The sequence below is a fragment of the Synchiropus splendidus genome, chromosome 19 (genome assembly GCF_027744825.2).
Source record: "Synchiropus splendidus isolate RoL2022-P1 chromosome 19, RoL_Sspl_1.0, whole genome shotgun sequence".
In the NCBI taxonomy this organism is placed as follows: domain Eukaryota; kingdom Metazoa; phylum Chordata; class Actinopteri; order Syngnathiformes; family Callionymidae; genus Synchiropus; species Synchiropus splendidus.
In genome coordinates this window covers 9,351,387-9,372,618 of record NC_071352.1, presented here as the reverse complement: position 1 = coordinate 9,372,618, position 21,232 = coordinate 9,351,387, and the positions used below count along the sequence as shown (strand labels likewise).

General features: G+C 42.8%; 1 protein-coding gene across 2 annotated transcripts; it reads left to right on the top strand.

Annotated features, from left to right (window-relative positions):
• The first annotated feature begins 305 nt into the window (after positions 1-305).
• Positions 306-19,663, top strand: trip10a (thyroid hormone receptor interactor 10a). 2 transcript variants are annotated; one of them, XM_053851974.1, is made up of 15 exons: positions 306-581; positions 6,169-6,284; positions 6,697-6,753; positions 7,931-8,078; positions 9,779-9,841; positions 11,313-11,417; positions 11,491-11,619; positions 12,591-12,737; positions 12,808-12,996; positions 14,587-14,751; positions 15,492-15,601; positions 15,708-15,840; positions 17,464-17,552; positions 17,622-17,755; positions 18,745-19,663. In XM_053851974.1, the coding sequence occupies exons 1-15, from the start codon at positions 558-560 to the stop codon at positions 18,894-18,896; spliced, it is 1,761 nt and encodes a 586-aa protein (XP_053707949.1). In that variant the 5' UTR covers positions 306-557; the 3' UTR covers positions 18,897-19,663. The 2 variants fall into 2 exon arrangements, with proteins under 2 accessions (XP_053707949.1, XP_053707950.1); XM_053851975.1 differs by lacking the exon at positions 14,587-14,751.
• The last annotated feature ends 1,569 nt before the right edge of the window (positions 19,664-21,232 follow it).

Genomic DNA, 21,232 nt, shown 5'->3' with positions numbered 1-21,232 from the left:
ATATATATATATATATATATATATATATATATATATATATAAACTGATTTAAGATTGTTTACATTTGTTTTCAACTCAAAAAAGGAACAACAAAAGCAGTGATAATAACCGTGACTTATGTCGACAGTTCATAAGTTGTTATTGTTATTGCTCGTGAGCGCTAAAACATGACGAGAGAACCACGATCCATCGGGGACCAGAAGCAGAATAATAATAGTTTCTGGACTGGACGGGCTCCAGGCTGCATGTGTGGGTCCAGACTCAGGACACTGGCCCTTTAAGATTTAGGATTTGGGAGTGACGCGGATATGAGAGCGAGTTTATCCCTCTTTCCTTCGCTATGAAAAATATTTGGACGAACTAGACCAACGGCTACAAGTCCGGAGATAATCGCCCGATGATGCTGTTGTTTCATGTCGTTTGTTGAGAGAACTCTGCGGCGTCGGTGCGATTTGCCAGCTCGGGATTAACCTGGTGGCCGCGACCAGCTCCTGGATAACTTTGGACAAGTTCTTTGTAGTCCGGAGAAGCGGGGAGCTTTGGCCAACAGGCTGAACATGGACTGGGGCACGGAACTTTGGGTGAGTCAGCAAACTCCTTCCAATGGTCTCCGAGTCATTTTACATTTGTATTTTTATCGTGTTTGCAAGGATAGTTCTGTCTGATGCTAAGTATCGGGTGCAGCGGTTCGCTACGTGCTGCGTTCACGATCACTGTTACTTCAGACAGCGTCTTATTCTCCCTCAAAAACATGTCAGACCTGCTATATTATCACTCTAATTTGGTTTTGCATACACGTAAATAAAACGGTCAGTGTTGTAATGAACACAAGTTGAATTTATAAACAACGCAATAGCACATGTTTTACGTCGACTATCGTTCTGTAACACTTGGGTGCTAGGTTTAAACGTGACCTCCTACTTCGTATAATATATATTTTAAAGTAAACACCTGCCCACAGTTTACGCCTCACCTGGCTGCCATGGTGATGGAGTCGGTTGTTGTTATTGTCAGGACGGTGGTTCAAACGAGCAACAGGTAGCGAGTGTAGTACGGCTGCAACGATTAGTCGACTACAATTTCATAATCGATTAGTTGCCAGCAGCCGAGGCTCCAGGACGATGGGGACAATAAGCTATTCAAACTGCAGTTTGCACATTTCAAATGTTAAGTTTGAAAACAGCACTGAACACTATACAAGTGTTTACTGTTTACAGTCATAATAAGTAGCGTGTTCATCTGTCATATGCCGACATGTTGACTAATTGTTAAGATAGTTGTTTCTGGTCAACTGTCAATAAGGTTTTATTTCAAAATTAACATACACTTTCTGTTCTCTATAATCACGTAAGTATGTGTGTCATACGCTGACAAGTTCACTAGTCGTAGCATCCCAGTTGCATCCCTTGTAATATTTAGCACCGCACGTTGTGAAGTCTAAAGATAACGCAACCAGGGGCTGTTAATCTTGGTTTTATCTGGAGGGCTGCAGACCCTTGGACTCAAACATCATGAAGTCATGACAATTTCCACCTTCTGAATACACGGGCCGCAACGATAGACTGCTAACCAACACTCTGCGGTCATATCACCTTTGCAAACATCCACTCATGCAAGCGAAATGTATGAAGTGGAGCAGTAGCCAGATCAGGTTTTGGAGGTTTGTGACCTCATTCCAGTGCCCCCTGCCCCCCCCCGGGCCCCGTACCCTGTTGCTCTTCTATTCTTGCAAACTAATTTGTTTTGCCCTACTTTTATTGTGCCACAAACCCTCATCTTCTTCTACAACTCTCTGTGGTTATATGATATTTCCTTCACTTCTGTTTATGTTTCACCTCATCTGGTGAGATGAAAGCCTGCAGGCGTAATTGGTTCCGTTAATGTTTGGCAGGGAAGACGTCCCCGGGGCCCAGTCAGCTCTGTGGCATCTATCCCCTGATGGCTGCTAATCCTGTGGCTATTTAAAGGCACATGTTTGCACTGTACAAGAGAAGAGTCGAGGCGTTAGCTATGCCGGTGAGAGCGACCGGGCCAGTTCTCAAGTACCTCATGGTGGCGGGACTTGCTGCCATGTCAGGGTGACTCAAGGTTGAAATATCCACCCCAACCTTGTAGGTCTGTGACTCTTGGCGTGACTCTTGAAGCAGTTATGTGCATGTTTACCGCCCGGTATTACTGGAAGCATCAGAGCATTTCTCAAGTCAGCCTCGAGACACTGAGCCTCAAGGTTAGTCCAAGTCCCTGCCATGAAAAATATAGATGTTTTTTGCCTTTTATATATCCCTTCTGTGGACCAAAATGATTGAAACTGCCAATTAAATATGGTGATGTAAGCGGATAAAAAAAGGACGAAGCCCTTGAAAGAAGGTGACTCAGAATGACTAAATAGATGCAGACCAGATCCTTACCAGAAATGGATGTTTGGTTTCATATTTTAATCTGGGCAGAGCCACTTTTTTATGATTAAAATTCATTTTTTCAGGCGTCATTAACTATCATTCAACAAATGTTCCCACAGGATGCACAGTCTTAATGGGAATCTATTGACTCTGTGCTGTCAGTTTAATGTTGTCTTGAGGTTGCAGAGCTGATTCTGTTGAAAGAACACCATGTTTGGAACCACATCACACACGGTCACGGATGTGTGTGTTTAATCACTTGGTATGGACTTACAGAAGTATAGATTTACTGTCAGCGACACAAGCTGCGAAGGTTATCAGACGAGTGTTCCAAAAATGCTATGTGACTCCTCCAGTGTTGCATGTAATTTATCGTAAAATGACAGTCAATAAGAGCATTTAAAATATGCAGATATCATTCTAGATCTAGTGTCATGAACATGCAGACGATTGTGACTTAACTATGTGTTGCTTTTTTGCTAGTTTTTGCATTAAACAAGGTTTTGTGAGCCAAGTTCCCCCCACACACTTTACTGCTCGGGATTATTATTATAACACAAGACTTGTGATGAATTTAAGAAACATCAGATCTGCTGCAGTGCAGTACTAAGGTGAAATCTAAATTTCTTTCAGAACAAAATGTGACCCCAAGTGCCTCTGCCTTGTGTGAACAACCATCCACACATAGAGATATTCATTTACTGAGTTGGAAGGAGTAATAATAAAAGCAACTCAGCAATGCTGCCCACTCTTCCACCTTTTGCAAATTTGCGTAATGCAAAACACTGAGGTCAGCTGAACACAACATCAGACAATTATTAAAACATATAAAAAGATTTGATTAGACCGGAGTTTATAAAAAAAACCAAATGCACTGAAAAAAAAGTGTGATGATAAAGCAGGAAGGTAGATGTACATGTTTACACAATGCCCAGAGGTAACATCCTAGTCCTGCTTCAAAAGCACATGTAAAAGTAGATGTCAAATATTCCAAATTTGCATTCTCAAGTCAACAAAAGGGGGTGTTAGCTTCAGTGTTGTGGTAGCAAACAAGCAAACGCTGTGTACGTTGGGAAAAATGGACCATTGAAGTCTTTGTTCGGACAAACAAGGGAGTGGTTCCTTTTTTAAAAATGACCCACAAGTATTTAAAAGTGAATGCTGCTGAAAACTCTGTCTCCATTCGCAGACTGATGGTGTTGTATATCATCATATTTTAGGTGGGAACCTATCATAAACCTTCTTTTTACTCACCATCATGGGAGGGTTTTGAGGTGTTCTTTTGATGATGTGCTATGATAATGTACTTGGGGACAGTATGAAGAGTCTGCTTTATAATCCGGCTCCACTGGTATCATTATTGCTTTTGTAAAGTCCAGTAATGTAGAAATCCTCTTCTTGATGTGCGACCCCAGACTCAACAGTTCACGACACGTCCTTGCTACATTTTTCCTCCTAAATGTCTATCATAAAATGGATCTTTGCTCCCTCCCTCATCTTATCAGGAGAGACGCCAGGACTCAAACCGACACTCCTGCAATGATTTGTTTGCTCTGCTAAAGAGTTTTGAAATCAGGTATGCCAACTTGTCAAGACCGCCGGAAGCCAAATAACAAGAAGACTTCTGTCATCAAACGTGTAACTTGATCGTGAGCAGCTGTGTATATTAAACAAACTTTCTTTGATTCAGTGAGTGGAGGAAGCATCCGCTTGGATGACCTTGATTTCTGAAGTCAATAATTCTAAGTTTCTAATTTATCACCCTTCTAAAGAGAGATCTGTTGGACTGACCAATGCCTGTGGCAACTGGAGCTATCATTCCATCAATGGGGCTTTAAAAATGCCTCCCGGGATGTCGAGATTTTAGTTTATTCTTAGTCTTAGTCTTAAACTCTGAAAGAACACCTTCCGAGGCCCCAGAATCACAAAATGATGAACTGATATGACAAATGGTGTTCATTCTTCTGCAATATATTTTACAATTGTTCAAATTATGACTTGTCTGCTTTGTCAGTAGCTGGATGAAGATGTGTATATATAAATCTGTGCAATCTGTAAAACAGTTTTCTTGTTTGTTAAATCCAAATTACCTGTGATGTTTGTGGAACAGTCACAGTCAGAGGAACCACAGTGGGGACCCTCCATGCTGTGACCACGGACCGTTAGAATTACTGACCCCTATAACCTGCCGAAGTTTATGGGTTTGGACTTGCACATTTTGCCCAATTACACTTTGCAACCATCTCTTTTTAATTTTAATTTTTTTTTTAATCGTAACATTTTGCAACAATGCCACCCAAAAGGTTCTAGTCCCATCCTCCGATTCTTGCCTTACAAACAGTATTGTTATTGTACCCTCATTATGTAACTCTCAGTTGTCCCATTAACTCCGACCACGGGGTTCCCACCCTGGGAGAAAACGTATTTTCACGACCTCTGTCGTCTTGGTGATGGATAGTGGTCCTCTGCCTTTAACCTTTCTGACTGTGCTCTGTAATTAGGCTTAAACGTTATGGCATTCATTTGGGTTTGGTCCCTCTAGTTTTTTCCTGGACGGCAGGAAGGACGCAGGAAAGACTTGGCCTGACTTGTCGGAATTGACCCCCTCAGAATTATAACAGTCAGAAAACGACTGGGAGGAGAAGAGGAGTGAAGATAGTGCCTGTATCTTGCTCATAACAGGCTTGTTTGGGCTTGATGCTGGCATGAAAAGGTTCCGCCAAAACCCTCTTTCTGGAAATCTCTCAGCACATTCAGTTATGTCGGATCAAAACCAAGGCAGGAGTAGATACAGGACTCAAGTATCAGCCACGCTGAGCACAGAAAGATGCAGTTTATTCTGGGAGTATGGACTGGAATAGAATATATCTGGAGTGGAACAAAATATCTGAAGGAAAAAAAAAATCACACATGTATCAATATTTAATTTCTACAGGCTTTAAAACAATTTGTGTTAATAATTCACGTGTGGCTCTTTGCAAAAAACTTTTTGAAACCAAATCAGCACAAAATACCAGTCACTTGCTAAGCATTTGTCTGTTAAAATGTTTTTCTTTCTTGTCCATTTTTCACGAGGCAAACAGTCCTCAATTTAATTCACCAACGTCTTCGTACAAACATATGAACCATCACAGCCTTTGCTCTGATGCATCAAACATTTAATAATTCTGCGGGTTCAACTTTAATTACTTGTTTTTGTCCTTTGACACTTCTGCAAATCCTCATGAATGTTATGCCATATGACAAAATGCAATTAATTCAATTGTATAGCAGCATGTCCAAGACTCGTTGGTAAACAATGGTGGCATAAACAAGCTGGCAGTCAAAGAGTACATCCTTTGTTAATTGAATTAACCCTTAAAAACCCTCTTTTGTGTGGCCAGGGTGTGAGCTCTTCTCGTAAACAACAGACACGCTGAGGCAGTCAACCATTTTAGGGCTGAAAAGAAGTTCAACAGAGAAGTTAATATTTTTGAATATTTTATTTTATGAGTATTTTTAGGTTTTCAGAGCATGGAGGGGGATATAAATTGTTCATGATATTGCTGGTCTGTGCTAAATAGTTTGTTGATTTAGTTGATTTACTCCAGTCTTTTGTTGTGTAAGACCAGATGGAAGTAATGTTTCCATCAGCAACACTAATATCAGGAGCATTTTAAGAATTAGAGTGACAATTACATGCCTTTACTTTAACATGTATCCCGGTTCAGTTTGGACATGATCCTGCAGCTTCATCTGTCCTTATTTGTCTTGTTTTCTATCCCCTCAGGACCAGTATGACATCATCGAGAAGCACACACAGTCTGGTCTGGAGCTGGTGGAGAAGTATGTGAAATTTGTGAAGGAGAGAACAGAGATTGAGCAGAACTATGCCAAACAACTGAGGTAGGCCGAGTTTCTGTACAAGCTGCTTTGAATGTTGGTGTCGGCTGCAGCTGCGCGCTGCGACTTGTGCGTGTTTATGAATTGTTTGCTGAGTCTTATGACTATGACAGAATCTGTCCAAGAGACACTGGCCTCATTCTCCAGCTGCTCCCGCTCTCTCCGGTTATCTGCAGAGCTCGCTCCCCCACTGGTGTCCCGGCCTGCGGGCCCCACAGCTGTGGAAGTGCTGAGCAGTGCTGGTGAGGAGAGGAAGTGGGAGCAGACTGGCGCATGATAGACAGGATGTGGTCAGAGGGAGAGTGAAAGGAGGAAGAACTGGACGAAAGAAGCTATTTTTACATTCTATTGTTTGTGTGTAGCTTTAATGCTAGTTTGTCTTGGATGTTAATATAACTTGTCTTACTCGCCACAGGAACCTTTCTAAGAAATATAATTCGAAACGGAGCAGCAAAGATGAACCAGACTGCCGGTGAGTGAGTCACAAACAGAATAAAAACATCAATGGTCACAGTTGTTTGGTGGTCCAGCAACACATGATACACTTAAGTAATGTGTTGACCTGGAAAAGGTTGATACACTGTTACCAATTAAACCCATAAACTACCATAAATTATGGACTATTACAGCACACCAGAATATTAGCTACACTCACTAAAACTAAGAAGGAAAATAGATGTTGTTCATACATAAGTTGCACTGGTCTATAAGCTGCAGGTGCAGTGGTGCTGTCTGCGCCGTAGAAAGATCAGTGGTTCTTGAAAATACATGAGGAGCACTCCGAAACTACTTTTGAAAACAGGGTGCAGCATCCAGGCTGACTCATGAAACAAACTGGGCAATGTTCAGAACTTGAATTATGAACTCCTCACATCTTTTATTGACATTTAAGCACTCAAAAAGCGCTGTTTCCACCCCTGTGTCCGACGTTCTGACATCACGGCCGATCTCAGCTGCTGCTTCACATCTCCAATTCTCCTGGACATCTGCTCTGTTGGCAGAGCTGCGGACACGCCGGTGAAAACATAGCATTTTGAGCGCTTTAAGGTCAATAACGCCTGTGATTCATGGGTTTGATGTGACAAGGCTCAATATTTTTGGCAGCACGACGCTCTTTAGCCTGTAAAAATATATTTATTAGCCCCGTCATGTATAAGCTGCAGGGTTTACAGAAGAAAGTATAGTCTTCTCGCGGCCCGGAAATAGTGGTAATTCACATGAGTGATGTATTATGAGATAATATAAGGCAACTCTATTTCTGCATGGTATGTTTTGCAACTTCATCGAGAATCTGCTGAGAAGACAAGACAATCCGCCTATTGTTTGCCGCGCATATTAATGGTCAGCTGATTTATTTGTGGTGGCGAGTGAATATAAGCGGGTACTGTGGATGCTGCTTCAGAAAACAGATTTTCACTGCTTTGATAAAAATAATGACGATTACAAGGTGTTCCATAAAGGTCAGTCCGAATACCATTTATCCCCACACAAGAGCGATTTAAATGCCTCTAAAAGGAAGTAGTGCACTTCTTATCTGGACTCAGCCAGTCGTGGCTCCTCTTTAAAGCCCGAGTGTGAATCGCTTTATCAGCTTCTCCATCAGCTTGTACTGACCCCTCCACCCTTCCCCTCTCTTTGGTAAATCACAGGCTCTCCAGCTACCAGTCCTTTTTGGACATTCTGAATGAAATGAACGACTTTGCGGGCCAGAGGGAGCTGATTGCCGAGAACATGATGATGAACATTTGCATCGACCTCACCAAGTACCTGCAGGAGCTCAAGCAGGAGCGAAAGTTGGTGAGACTGGACAGACTTTCTGGCTTTCTCTAACACACTTGATAGGATTTTTTCTGATATATAGCATTATCTTTTTATATGTTCAAGCCCTAAACTTTGTCATTTTATGTGGACCAGAGTAGCTCGGGTTAAAACTGCTTCATGACTCACAAGCATCTAGTCTTCCTGTCACCCCCTTAGGAGGGTGTGTCGCGATGAGGGAAGATTATAAATAGCAGCAGGTTCATCTAGTGTCTAAGAAAAAAAAACAATGTATAGAATGAATGGCAGTTTTATTAAAGTCCTTTTTAATTTAACATGAAAAAGTTATTAACGCTTCAGCATGTATAATTCAGTTCGGCCCTGTGGGTGATTGGGTTCGATGCTGTTGCTCCCTTTTCACACAGAAATGCTGGTCCTAAAATGCTTTATGTGGAGGTCAACTGAGAATATCCAATGGAAAAAAAATCGCACAGTGACTGACATTTAGATTAAAATTCTTGACACTATTCTCAGAAGACACTTGACGTTTGATTTAATGGCCAATGAACCTTACTGACACTATATATATATATATATATATATATATATATATATATATATATATATATATATAAATAATTTAACTCAAAACGATTTGTTGGAGGAGATAAAGGGTGCTTGAATATTGTTGGAAAAAAGTTATGATAATATTGGTCATTTAGCTTTACCTAGTGCGTGAAATACTTTTGAAATTCACAAACTTTTTTGTTTGCTCTGGCTCTTCCCGGTCAACTAAGAAGCCGCTTTCATTCTACTGTGGTAAAGACTGCTGCAGACAGTTGATAAGGATATGATTGAAAAGTTGGCATGAATTGCTGGCGATTCACACCCATTCTTGATCAGTTTGGTTCACAGCAAGGAGCCGCAACGGCTCTACTCGGCTGTCAGAGTGAGATAAAGGTGTTAACGCGTCTCAGCGGTGCGATTAAGATCGTCATGCCGCATCAATTTGTCGCTAATAATTGATTACTCTGACTCCAGCTCCGTCTGGATAAGGAGCTGTTTACAAAGTCGGTGTGTTGCCTCAGTGGCGGGGTGGAATCTTTATGCTGGTTTGTGACAGGCCAACGTGTTAGCGTGACATGTAACCTCCGCATGTCTGCGAGCCTGCTCCGACACGCCGGCACTCTCCTCTCCGCTCATATCAATTTCAACATGTGACTCTTTCCACTTCTATATTCGCAGTGGAACATTCCTCCCCCGCCGTCACCACTAATCCATCTTTGTGCATTTTATCCAGAATGTCGGAGTGTGTACCCTCCGTCAAAGAGCCTGCTGTTTACGCCTCAGTTTGACTCAGGCTAGTTCCCCTCTCTTCATCTGGGGCAGCGGACATAAACAGAAACACCAAGAGTTGCATATACGTTGGTCGCCGGCGTCAACTGGGCGTAAACAAAAGAAGGAAGGCTGATATGAGGAGCTGGTGTGTGGCAGGAAGGAAAGCTAAATTGCGTCTCCTCAGGGAGTTGGGAGCAGCGCTTCTCCTTGAGGAATTCTTCTGCCACGTTCAGACACTCTGGCATTTGTTTCCTTGTCTGCTGTGTTATGTGGCTTCTCAAGGCTGTTGTTTATTCTGTGTTCCCCCCACACACACACACACACCCGCATAAATGGCTTTCTCGCTCTCGTGCATGACTTCACCCTCCTCCCCTCACTCTTGTCTGTTTTTGTCACTCCAGTATTTGATGGAGGCCAAGAAGGCCCAGCAGAGTTTGGAGAGCACCTACAAGCAGCTCGACAGTGTAAGTGCACCACGTCCTTTTTAAATGCTGCCGTCTCAGATGTGAATCAAAACTGTTAAAACAGTGCCTGTAGGGAGGATATTGAATTCTGACGAGTCAGCACTATCACAGAAGGAATGCAGTCTAAATGAGGTTTTAAGGTTTTACAAGGCTGACTCTTGATACAAGGGGAACGTGGTTTATGTGGCATGTGTGAAAACAAGAGTGATTCACTGATGAAATGGAACATGATGTTGCATGAAAAGCTTTTGGGATTCTTCTTGCAAAAAGCAATGATAGAAGGTGAAGATGACCAGCACTATAGATTATAGATTTGCAACCGATGTCATAAAAAATGTGGACTTGTAAGTGAATGTTTGTCCAAAAAACAGACGCCATCGGTGCTAAATATGTCTGGCTGTTACGCGGTCTGTTGTGTGTACCTGCGCCGTGAATGAAACTGTGGGATTCTGTTGAACACTCACTGATGTCACACTGATCTGGGATACTTTTTTCATCCGTCAGTGTGACTTATTGCAGAAAAAAATGGTCTCACGTTGCTTGACAAACAATGGCAGCATACATGGCCATTTGTATTTTACTGTTCACAAGCACTGAAGGGGCCAAGTCGGTTGTTTGTTTAAACTAAAGATAAAAAAGTAGCTTTTGAAATATCTGTGGGACAAAATTTTATGTGGCAATACCATTTGTACTGTATTGTTAGGTGTTCAGTGATTCCCACCCCTATTTAGCAACTACTTTTATTCACCACAATGAATCAAAATAGTATATTACGTAGGAATTTTAAGATTTGCCTTATGCCCTCTAATGGCCACCGTAGTTGGGAGAACCGCTACTGGAAGTGCGCTGTAGAGTTCATTGCATAGAGGTGCGTACTGAATGTAACTGAACATTATTTACGTTTTTGTTGTCCTTATATCCTGACAAAACTATTTTAATGTAAATGGCCAAGATAGATGTATGTCGCTTCTGGAGTTTACTGATATATGTTTCTGAAATTAATATGTGTGTCGGTGAACTACCCGCTTGCTACAGCAAATTGTTTTTAAGATGTGTTGTTCAAATACATGAAGTTCAAGTCTCCCTAACACTGATCAAACATTATCATTGCCCTGTATTATTTTGTTTGATAACAGATTTTTGGTTTATTGTAGGGGCATTGGATCTCCACAGGTCTGAAAATGTTTGCATCCTTTCATGAAGGAGAATGCACTTCAGTTGGCGGCTTGTAGCATCAGAATAAAGACCTGACTCGAAGCGGCCATGTTCTGTTGCTTGGTCCCAATAGAAGTGTTTTACATGCCGAAATTTGTCCTTGCTTCAAACATCTGGCCTGGATGGAAAGAATGCCCTTTTGTTAGTTATCCAGGAGCCATTAAGTGATTACTGGAAATGCTACTTTTCCTCTATCTATAATCTTTTTGAAGATTGTTGGAATGATAGCTTTTTCTTTTATTGCTCTCCCCGACAGAGTAAAAAGCGCTTTGAGAGAGAGTGGCGAGAAGCGGAGCGAGCAGCGCAGTACGCCGACAAGACGGATCAGGACATAAACGCAACAAAGGCCGACGTTGAAAAAGTAACAGCGCACGTTTCTCAACTGTGATTACGGAGCAATAAGATGAATCTGTGTAACCTGCTCTGATCCTCAGGCGAAACAACAGGCCCATATGAGAGCACACATCGCTGAGGAGTGCAAGAATGACTACGCCGCGCAGCTTCAGAAGTTCAACAAGGAGCAGAACCAGTTTTATTTTAGTGACATGCCGCAGATTTTTAATGTGAGTCACTCATTCTTTTCTCGAGTTAAAGAGGATTTTTGAATATTGCCATTATAGCTGAAATAATGCAACTTGTTTTTTGATTCCTCATGGATGTTTTGGTGATGGCATCACATTGTATCATGTGGTGAACCTTGACTGAAAAATGTTCCCTGTGAGCCAAAGTTATTTGAATCAATTGGTTATTGATTTATTAATCAAAATTATTGTCTTTAAGTCCATGCCCTAATGTAAACAAATATAGATGGATGGCCCAATGCAGCATTGTACTTAATTTATTTATATTTAGTGTTTTACAGACAGAGTTAAGCAAAATAAACTTCATATTAAATGTGCTCAGGGGACTAAATGGACGAAAATATTTATACTCTTGATATCAATGATGGATCATTTTATGGGACATAGAAAGAAACATTGGCAACTAACAATTGCAAATTTTATTTGATATTTCTCCATTTTTTTATTAAAAGAAACGCAAGATTTATGTCTGTTTTTGGTCACTATAATGGGGATGTATGCTAATAAAACAAGATGGATCACACAAGGGGCCAAAACTTAAAAACAGACTGAACAAAATATGTCTGTATACAAGAGTCTAGGACTGAAAAAGAATATCAGTGGATGGCTTTGAAATACGCATCAAATCTCATTTAGCTAGAAAAACAGCCTGTTCACATACAGTTTTCAGTTGCACTTAAACTCACACAAAATGACTTTAAGGAGCTATTTTTGGTCACTGACTTTGAGTTTAACACGTATTCTAGATTTAATTTGGGTATTTACTTCTATAATGTTATGTTTTGTTGCTATTATAAATGCAGAAATAACTACACTACTACTACACTCGGAAGAAATGCTAGCATTGAGCACTGGCTAAAAATAGCAGTCGTGGTTTAATGCTTCATAAATAACCTGATCTGATGTTTCCTTTTAAAGGTCATGTTTTACTAATGTCTGCGTGTGTTTAACAGAAATTGCAGGATCTGGATGAGAAGCGGGTGCGGAAGCTGGCTCAAGGCTACGTCTTGTTCTCCGACACAGAAAAACATGTGATGCCCATCATCGGCAAGTGCCTGGAGGGCATCACGAAAGCCGGCACCAACGTTAATGAGAAAAACGTGAGCGGGTCACTGGGCTCTAATGTTGAAATTTGTCAGCGCGGATTATTTGCTAATGCCGTGGTTGCAGGACTCCATGGTTCTGATTGAGCAGAACAAGTCGGGCTTTGAGCGACCCGGAGATCTGGAGTTCGAGGACTACAGCCAGGGCATCAACAGGACCTCCTCGGACAGCAGCCTGGGGACACCCAAGGGTCCGATGGACCTTCTGGGAAAGAACAGAAGCAAAAACTTTTGGCTGTTTAGCAAAAAAAGCAAGGTGAGTAAGACCCGCTCCAAGTTGTCCACTGCAACAATAGCTGCCCTCCTCAGATTAGCGCTCCACTTCCAACACTTCTATCCCGACCCCTTTCTCTGTATCAGTTAAATGAGCAGATTCAATGTCGAGCTCAGAAGCTAGAGACCAGTGTGTACGACTTGTGGACCTCTAGGGAAGTGGGTCTGTGTGCAGAACAGTCATGATGTTCGTGTGACTGAGCCTCCCCAAGCATGCCCCTCTGTCACCACCTCCCCCCCTCCACACACACACACTTCTAGAAGTGGACCCTGCATGTCCCCCGGCCCGGAGTGAATCAGCCGCTCTCTCTCTCTCTCTCTCTCTCTCTCTCTCTCGCTCTCTCTCCCGTGTACCAACAGGTCGCCGGCCATCAGCAATCTGCTGCGCTCGCGCTTTTATCAGCACGAGGCCCAAAACAACCCCCGAAATCGCCACTAAACACACTGCATCCATTCTTCTGCTCAGAATGTAGCATCACGCCGAGCGCCACAATGAATTCTCTGTGCCGGCGATTCAGATGACACCAGGTTTACCGGGTCGGGTCGTGGATTCAGTGTTTGTTTTTGGGAACCTTCCCAGTCAAAGGCGATCTCTATCTGAAGCGTCTAAATGAGCGGCTGACCACTAACTATCCAGCGCCCCCTCCCTTCTCTTTTAGCACTGAAAACTCCTTCTTTCTTCCCTGCAGTGTTTGCTTGTGCAATTCTCTCTGCATGCTGAATTTGCCTGGACTCCGCTCTGCACTCCTTCTGCTCCGTGTGTGTGTGTGTGTGTGTGTGTGTGTGTGTGTGTGTGTGTGTGTGTGTGTGTGTGTGTGTGTGTGTGTGTGTGTGTGTGTGTGTGTGTGTGTGTGTGTGTGTGTGTGTGTGTGTGTGTGTGTGTGTGTGTGTGTGTGTGTGTGTGTGTGTGTGTGTGTGTGTGTGTGTGTGTGTGTGTGTGGCTCACAGCTCTGTGTCATCAGTCATGCTCTCCCAATTAGGCCTCTAGCTGAATGAATAGACGACTCGCTCTAATGGCTGGAGTGAACTTTTTGGTTTGTTTCTGCCGGCAGAGTCTCCACTGCTCTCCTCTATTTAGTCCCCAATAACTCTCTAGTAAAGTAGCACCTTCCTATAATAGCGGTCTCATGCTGCCAATACATCCCACCAGTTTCCCCACCTCTCCTCTCGTTCATTCAGTTTTAATGCCGCACACATTTTACACAACAATATGTCTGAAAGCAAAGTGGGTAGATTATATTCTAGGAGTCCATTTTCAGGGGCTGCCTTCAGCAGTGTTTTGTTTTCAGTTGTGTGTCTGCATGCAATGTTTTTCCATGTGTGTTGTGTGTGTATATCATCGAAGGAGCAAGGTGTGCGTGTTATTTTGTGGGGGCTTTAGCGTCGTCTTCTTGGCTTCTTGGTCTGCTTCATGGTGTTGACGGTGTCTTTTTCTTTCCCTTGTCACCATGTTTGTTTGTCTCCCCACCCTCCACACTTTTAATCCCCCATCCCTCCTCCTCCATCTTCACCACCTGCCTGGATACCTCATGCTTTGGTCGGTGTCTCCCCCTTTTTCTCCCCTCACCTCCAGCTCTCTTCCTCCACGCTCCCACCTTTCTCGAACCCTCCCGCCCCATCGCCTGCTAACGGACCCCCGTCCCCCAAGTTCGGCCGGGACCCCCTGTCGTACTGTTTGAAGGAGATCAATAAGACAGTCAAACCCAGAATCTCGTCCTTCCGGACACTCAGAAGATCGGTGAGTCAGCAGGAGATGAGAGGACAAGCTTCTCAACAGGCCGGGCATGACCTCTGTTTTGGAATCAGAAACATGAGATAAAGAACTGTTGTCTTCACTCTGACATCGATCTGAACATCTAACATTTGTCTTTCCCTCAGAAATTTACGCCAGAGAGAATTACGGTAACGAAAGTGGTGCTAAGCGTTTGGGTCGGGTGGTGCTCACATGGCCGCCTCTTCCATCAAATGTCCGAAGCAGAACTCATTCAGAACATTCACGGTCATGCGTTTGTATTGAAGAGGTGGCCATCTGGTGGTGAAGGGCGGGGCTACACCTTTTACGTGACGTCACGGGAGGGACTTCTTTCAGATTCTTTTGGGTCACAGCTCTCACTATATGGGTGCTCTAATTTTGGATTGGATTAATGGTTTATGTGGCTTTATATATTACCAGTATTGATGAATTTCACTGTATTTTTGCCTGATGTGAAGGAGAATTTAAAGACTTTTGTTATTCATAGTTTCAAATATATATATTATTTATGAGGGTCATCATCACATGAACCTCTTTTTATACAAACAAAAATGTGTCATAACATTATTATTATTAGGCCTTGTACTTTTGTACAAGCTTCCTGAAGCAGCATCAGTTTTGGTGGTGACCTAGTCGTAATGTTTTGGCCATTGTGAAAGTTGTGTTGGGTATTTTTAAGGTTTTTAAGGTTCCCAATCGTGGTTTAAATATTGTGACTTCTGCAGCCCATGGTGACCGAGGACTTCGGCCATCTCCCACCAGAGCAACGTCGGAAAAGGTTACAGCAGAAACTTGAGGAAATCTGCAAGGAGCTACAGAAGGAAGTGGACCAGAGGTGAGAAGGGTTCATTTTACAGCCATCTATCTGTTTGAAAGTCTTGTGGGTGTGCAAATATAACATGCTGGAGGTTTGAGAGTCACTGCCTTGTTTTGCTCTGCAGCGAGGCCTTGGGGAAGATGAAAGATGTTTACGAGAAGAATCCTCAAATGGGGGACCCAGCCAGTCTGGCATCCCAAATCAGCCAGACATCCCAGAATATAGAGCGACTCAGGGGAGAGCTCAGCAAGTATGAGGTATTACAGCCATCGCCACTGCCATGATCGTGGTTCTCTTCCAAAAACGTTTTCATCTCCAAAAGCTTGAAGTGATCTTAACTCATTTGGAAGATCAAGTGTCAAGTGCTTGTAATGGACGGTTTGAGCCATAGAAAACCAAACCATCAGATGGTTTATCGAGGCAGAATGTTTGCCAAAACTAGAAAAGTGGAACCAGCCTCAAATGAGCAAACAGGACCTGTCACGGAGGTCATGAAGTGATGTTTATATACAAGCCATTTCTTAAAACCTACAATGAAATTGAGCTTAAACATCCACAAATCAACGTTTTGTTGTTGTAGAACTGCAGTGCAGTTTCTAGTTCGAGCTCCAGCAGTTTGTTAGCTCAGACTTTGGCCAAGTTCCAGGACCTACAAGCTTTAAATTAGTTGGCCCTCATGAAGTCAGTGTGAGGCATGACATGAACAGTTCTGCCGCTAGCCAGTACTGGTGTCTTTATCTTCAGACTCTGTATATTTATTTTCACATTACTTTTTAACCCGGATCTTTAAACTTTTATATTTTTATGTTCAAACAGTAAAACAAGAATCTTTCAAATCATTGTTTTGTTTTGGATTTTTGACTTCGTTTTTAATAGTGTTTGGCAAGGTAATATTTAATAGTAAAAACATATTGTATTTTGTGTCCACATTTGTTTAAAATTTATCTTGCAATTATTTATTTTTTAATCTAATAATATTTAAAACCTTGTATTATAATCACTTAAATATTTTTTTCTTCTATTTCTTCTTATTTAAACTTTTAAAATCTTAACGCTGCTCTGCTTTCTTTGTCTTGACATATCTGAAGTATTTATCCACTTAAAACAACTTGATTTTAAATGAAGGTTCTCATGTGTTGTTGCCTAATCGACCAGGAGTTTAAACTTAGATTGATCGAGAGACAAGAAAACACACACACACAAACTGTGATAAAACTTTCAGTAAAAAAACATAAATATCTCCAAAGTTTTGAAATGTAGAATCTTGGTGAGTTACTGCAATCCACCTTAAGGTTGTGTCAATAAATATAAGCCCTTTAAAACACTATTGAAAGTAGGTGGGCAGCAGAGCGAAAGGGTGTCCTCCAAGCACTTGTGTTTGTAGTTTATTTTGTGGAACTATTCACCACATATTTGTGTTAAAACCTATTTTGTTTGTTCTTATTCTTCCCTCCTCATGTAAATGTTCCACTGCCGTCACTCCTTTAAGACCTGTTTATTAGACTTAATCCAACCCCTTTAGGCTCTTTTTCGTAACACTTTGTTGATAGTGGTGTTTAGTGATGGGCTTATGAGGCTTCATGAAACAGTGTCCTCATTTTCAGAGACCACTAGATGACTCACTCTCTGCTTTAAAATCTTTGAATTTGAACGACCATTTCAGAGAAACCTAGCTTCATTTTTAAACCAAGAGCTCCACCTACAGAGCTCTGAAAATGAGGACACTGTTTCATGAAGCCTCATCCGCTCATGACAAATGGCTGGTTTTGCAGCAAAATACTGCTGTTTTTTGTTGACAATATCACTTCAGGACTGAAGAGTGTTGTCACAGTTTCTTTCCCATCGAAGATGCTGATCAGGTTTGCTGTTGTCTCGATCAGACGTGGCTTGCTGAGGCTGGAGGTCGAGGAGAGATGCTGCGTTACAAGGCCCACACCTTTAACAACAACGGAGCCCACGACCTTCACAGGTAAGGACTGATCTGTCAGCATCGCTGAGCCTTGTTTCCTCCTCTCAGCTACGCTGTTCTGCTCTGCAGCCCTGATGGGGCTCACTCCGATGAAAGCACCCCGGACGCCTCTCAGGCCATCTACGCTGAGTTTGATGACGACTTCGAGGATGAGGAGCTGACGCTGCCCATCGGCAACTGCACGGCCATGTATAACTTTCCAGGTGTGGGGGCCTTTTTTCTCACATTGTTGGTGACAATACAACAGTCATAAACAGATCATAGGAATAAGATTCATAGAAACTGACTCCAGAGTCACGAGCAGCTCATGAGGACCTAACAGGTCAAGAGTGATCCGCCTTGTATTGCTCTAACTGGCTCCCCGACCGAGACAGGCTTCAAATAAATGCTGAGAACAAAATCAATTATGAAATGGAACGACAGCCAGTGGAGGGGAGCGAAGTCAGCAGCAACGTATTAAGATGGACGGTTCAGCGACAGCTTGAGAGGAAGCCAGACAAACAGGGAACTCAGATTTCTGAATGTTTGTGGGTGAGTTGGAAAATGTAGTATTTTGTTTTTGTTAGAAAGCTCGTGCATCATGTGGTAGTTCTTCAACAAGCACTTGTCTCTCTGTCAATAATGCCAGGTGAGAGCTCATAATAAAGATGTCATCTAGAATAAAATGGATTTTTCAGCTAACTTTCAAACCACAGAGAGAAGTAGGAGACAAAACCTACAGAAAAATAGTGAAGAATAAAAGAAGTTCTGTCGAGTTTGAAGGTGGAGAGTTCAGCGTGTCAGCGGGAGACAGCAGGAAGGATTCTTGTGTTCTTCTGTAGCTCTGTGGGACTGGATGAGGAGGTCATGTTGGTCTGCCACGACAAGCTTCTGAGGCTGAGGCTGTTTTTAATTCACATTCTTAGTCTGGTTCAATGTATTTATCTTAAGGCTTAGAGCTTTCAAAGTCTATGAATATATTGTTAGCCCATCACATCCAACCCTCTTCTTCCCCTGAGGAGTCTAAACAGGTGGTATAGCTTGTGATGAAGTTCCACGGCGGAAACTTCAGCACAAAGTAGCAGCCAAATCTCTCTCAGCAGGTCTGTAGATTAAGCCTGTGCCTCAAGGTTTCATCCGTCACACTTCAAGTCGGGATCCTTGTTAATATTCATCACCCGTTTTTTTTTTTTTTTCTTCTTTCTTTCCGCAGGTGCCAGTGAAGGCACCATCTCGATGCAGGAGGGAGAAGTTCTGGCCGTGGTGGAGGAGGATAAAGGGGATGGCTGGACGCGGGTGCGGAGGAACAACGGCGATGAAGGCTACATCCCCACCTCCTACGTCACCATCTCGCTCAACAAATGACGCAAACGGACGTCACACAGTCGGGGGACCAAACACTCACGAGCACTACTGGCGGGACCACTGGTGTGTCCACAGGGAGGTCCACACACGGTGCTGAGCGAGAATGGCGGGAGGCGTGTCGCGCACTGCTGCAGTCAAAGCGGAACCACAGAGAGCATTTCATTCTGTCGCCATTTCATCTTGTCCGTCTGCGTGGCAGCCAAACCGGGACTGGAGGTGTGTGAAGGTGCTGCTAAGGAATGTTTGGACCACTAGCCGATCCGCCCCCTCCTCCTTGCCCCCATTTTCTCTCCTTAATGCCTCACTTTTGTAGATTGAATTGCACTTGCATGGGGTCATGGTGGATTTGGGGAGGCAATCAAAAACACAGACAATCAAACGCCATATTTCACAGCAGTAAACAGCCGCGGCTCCTGCCGTCTGTTCCAGTAACTTATTGACAGTTTCTCAAAAGTTGAACTTTTGCAGCGATGCACACGTAGGTTGTAGCCTAAAAGGGAGAAACTAAGATGCTCACAAGTGTTTTAGCTGTAACAACACCACTGTTGTCTTATTAGCCTTTTTTAACCTTTAAAAATAAAACAATAGAAAATTAAAATGATGTCAGAAATACTCATCTGTTTCGGTATTTACCAGATCCACAACCTTGTTTTAGAACAGGAAGACTCACTCGTCTCAGTGCCTTTCTGGTTTCAAACTTTGTGTGTATATACCATTTTTACATTTAAGATATTTTGTTTTGCAAAAGTAAATAAACCTGGAGCACATTTCAAAGTATGAAGCTTGTTGTCCTGTCATTTTGGGGGGGTTTAAAGAGGTGGCGCCATCGATTGCCACATGTGTGTTCGTACGCTTCCTCTTTAGCTTTCAAAATGAAGGCGCGACTCATGATAGCTTAGCCCAGAAATAAACTTCTTGTGAAGCTGATTTTAGGGTTTTGTAGAGATGCACCCTCGGCTTATTGAAAATTGGTGGAGGTATCTGTTAACTAGTGATGGGCAGATGAGGCTTCATGAAGCAGTGTCCTCATTTTCAGAGCCCAGGAGATGGTACTCTCAGTTGAATGATGTCAGGTTTCTCTGAATTTGTTTGGTTCAAATCCAAAGATTTTTAGAGCAAAGAGTGCCATCTAGTGGGCTCTGAAAATGAAGACACTGTTTCATGAAGCCTCACAAGATTGCTACTACTTTTAACATATGTTAGACCATAATAAGCCCTCAAAAAAAAGCCTCACCAACCCATCACTACTATTTATGATAAAAAAAAAAGTCGATTTTTTTCTTTGTGTGGAACAAAAAAACGGAAAAATACACAAACAAATTCAGGATCTTTTTGAAGGGAACAAAACCAGATTTCCACCCTGGCTTGTGAACCTCTCTGCATTCTTTGGGAGTCTGATATGGCCATGGACAAGTACAAGTACAAGATAAGTACGTCAACATGGAATGACTAAATGCATCTGTATGACACCAAGCAGATAGTTCCCAGCTCTCCAGGGTTTGAGGCAACGAGACAAGCCAAAAGGAAAACCTGAAGAGAAATTCTGAGTGTGGCTCCAAGTTGGATGACTAACTTCCAACTCAAGAAAACCCTGCTTTGCCCACCTAAATAAATCTAATAATACAGGAGCACGACGCAAGAGGAAGCTGCTCCACGCGCCTCATTTGTTGCTGGACTGATTTAGAAATCGGCAACGTGTGATTCAATGCAGTATTTTCGTCTCTGTCCTCCAGCTCCGTCTCCGTTCCAGGAGTCGATGCTCTTTGCCCACGAGTCATTTTGAGTGAAGCTCTGGCGTGTGTGTGGTTCCGTTGGGATGGAAATAGTTGCTGCCTGTGGTTTGGCGATGGAGGCATTTGAGGTTTCACGGCTCGGGCGAGCGTAACTTGGGAATTCTGCCTTGTCAATAAGCTATTATTTTGTTACCTCCCCCTTCCTCAGGGCTCATCGCTTCCTCACTACATTCCCTGCATGTCTTCGCTCATCTCTCTCCGCTCTGTATCTCCACCATTGAAACACAAAACAAAACTAAACTCTTCCCCCCATTTTCTCTTCTATTTATATGATGGTTTCCTCTGGGTACTCCGGTTTCCTCCCTCAATTCAAAAGTCTGTCAAAATGTTTAACTGAATTCCAACTGCACCCGGCAGATGGCACTGTTGCCCCAACCCTTCCAGGAATCTTTACCTTGAGCCGAGGTTTCTGATACAAGACGCGCATTTGCATCGCTGATCAAATCCCGCCTGCTCAGTCTAATGACTAATTAAAAGAGCAGTGTGCAAACTTTCCCACGCATCTTGGTCAGAAGACGTGAGGTGAATCCGCGCCCTTGCTTG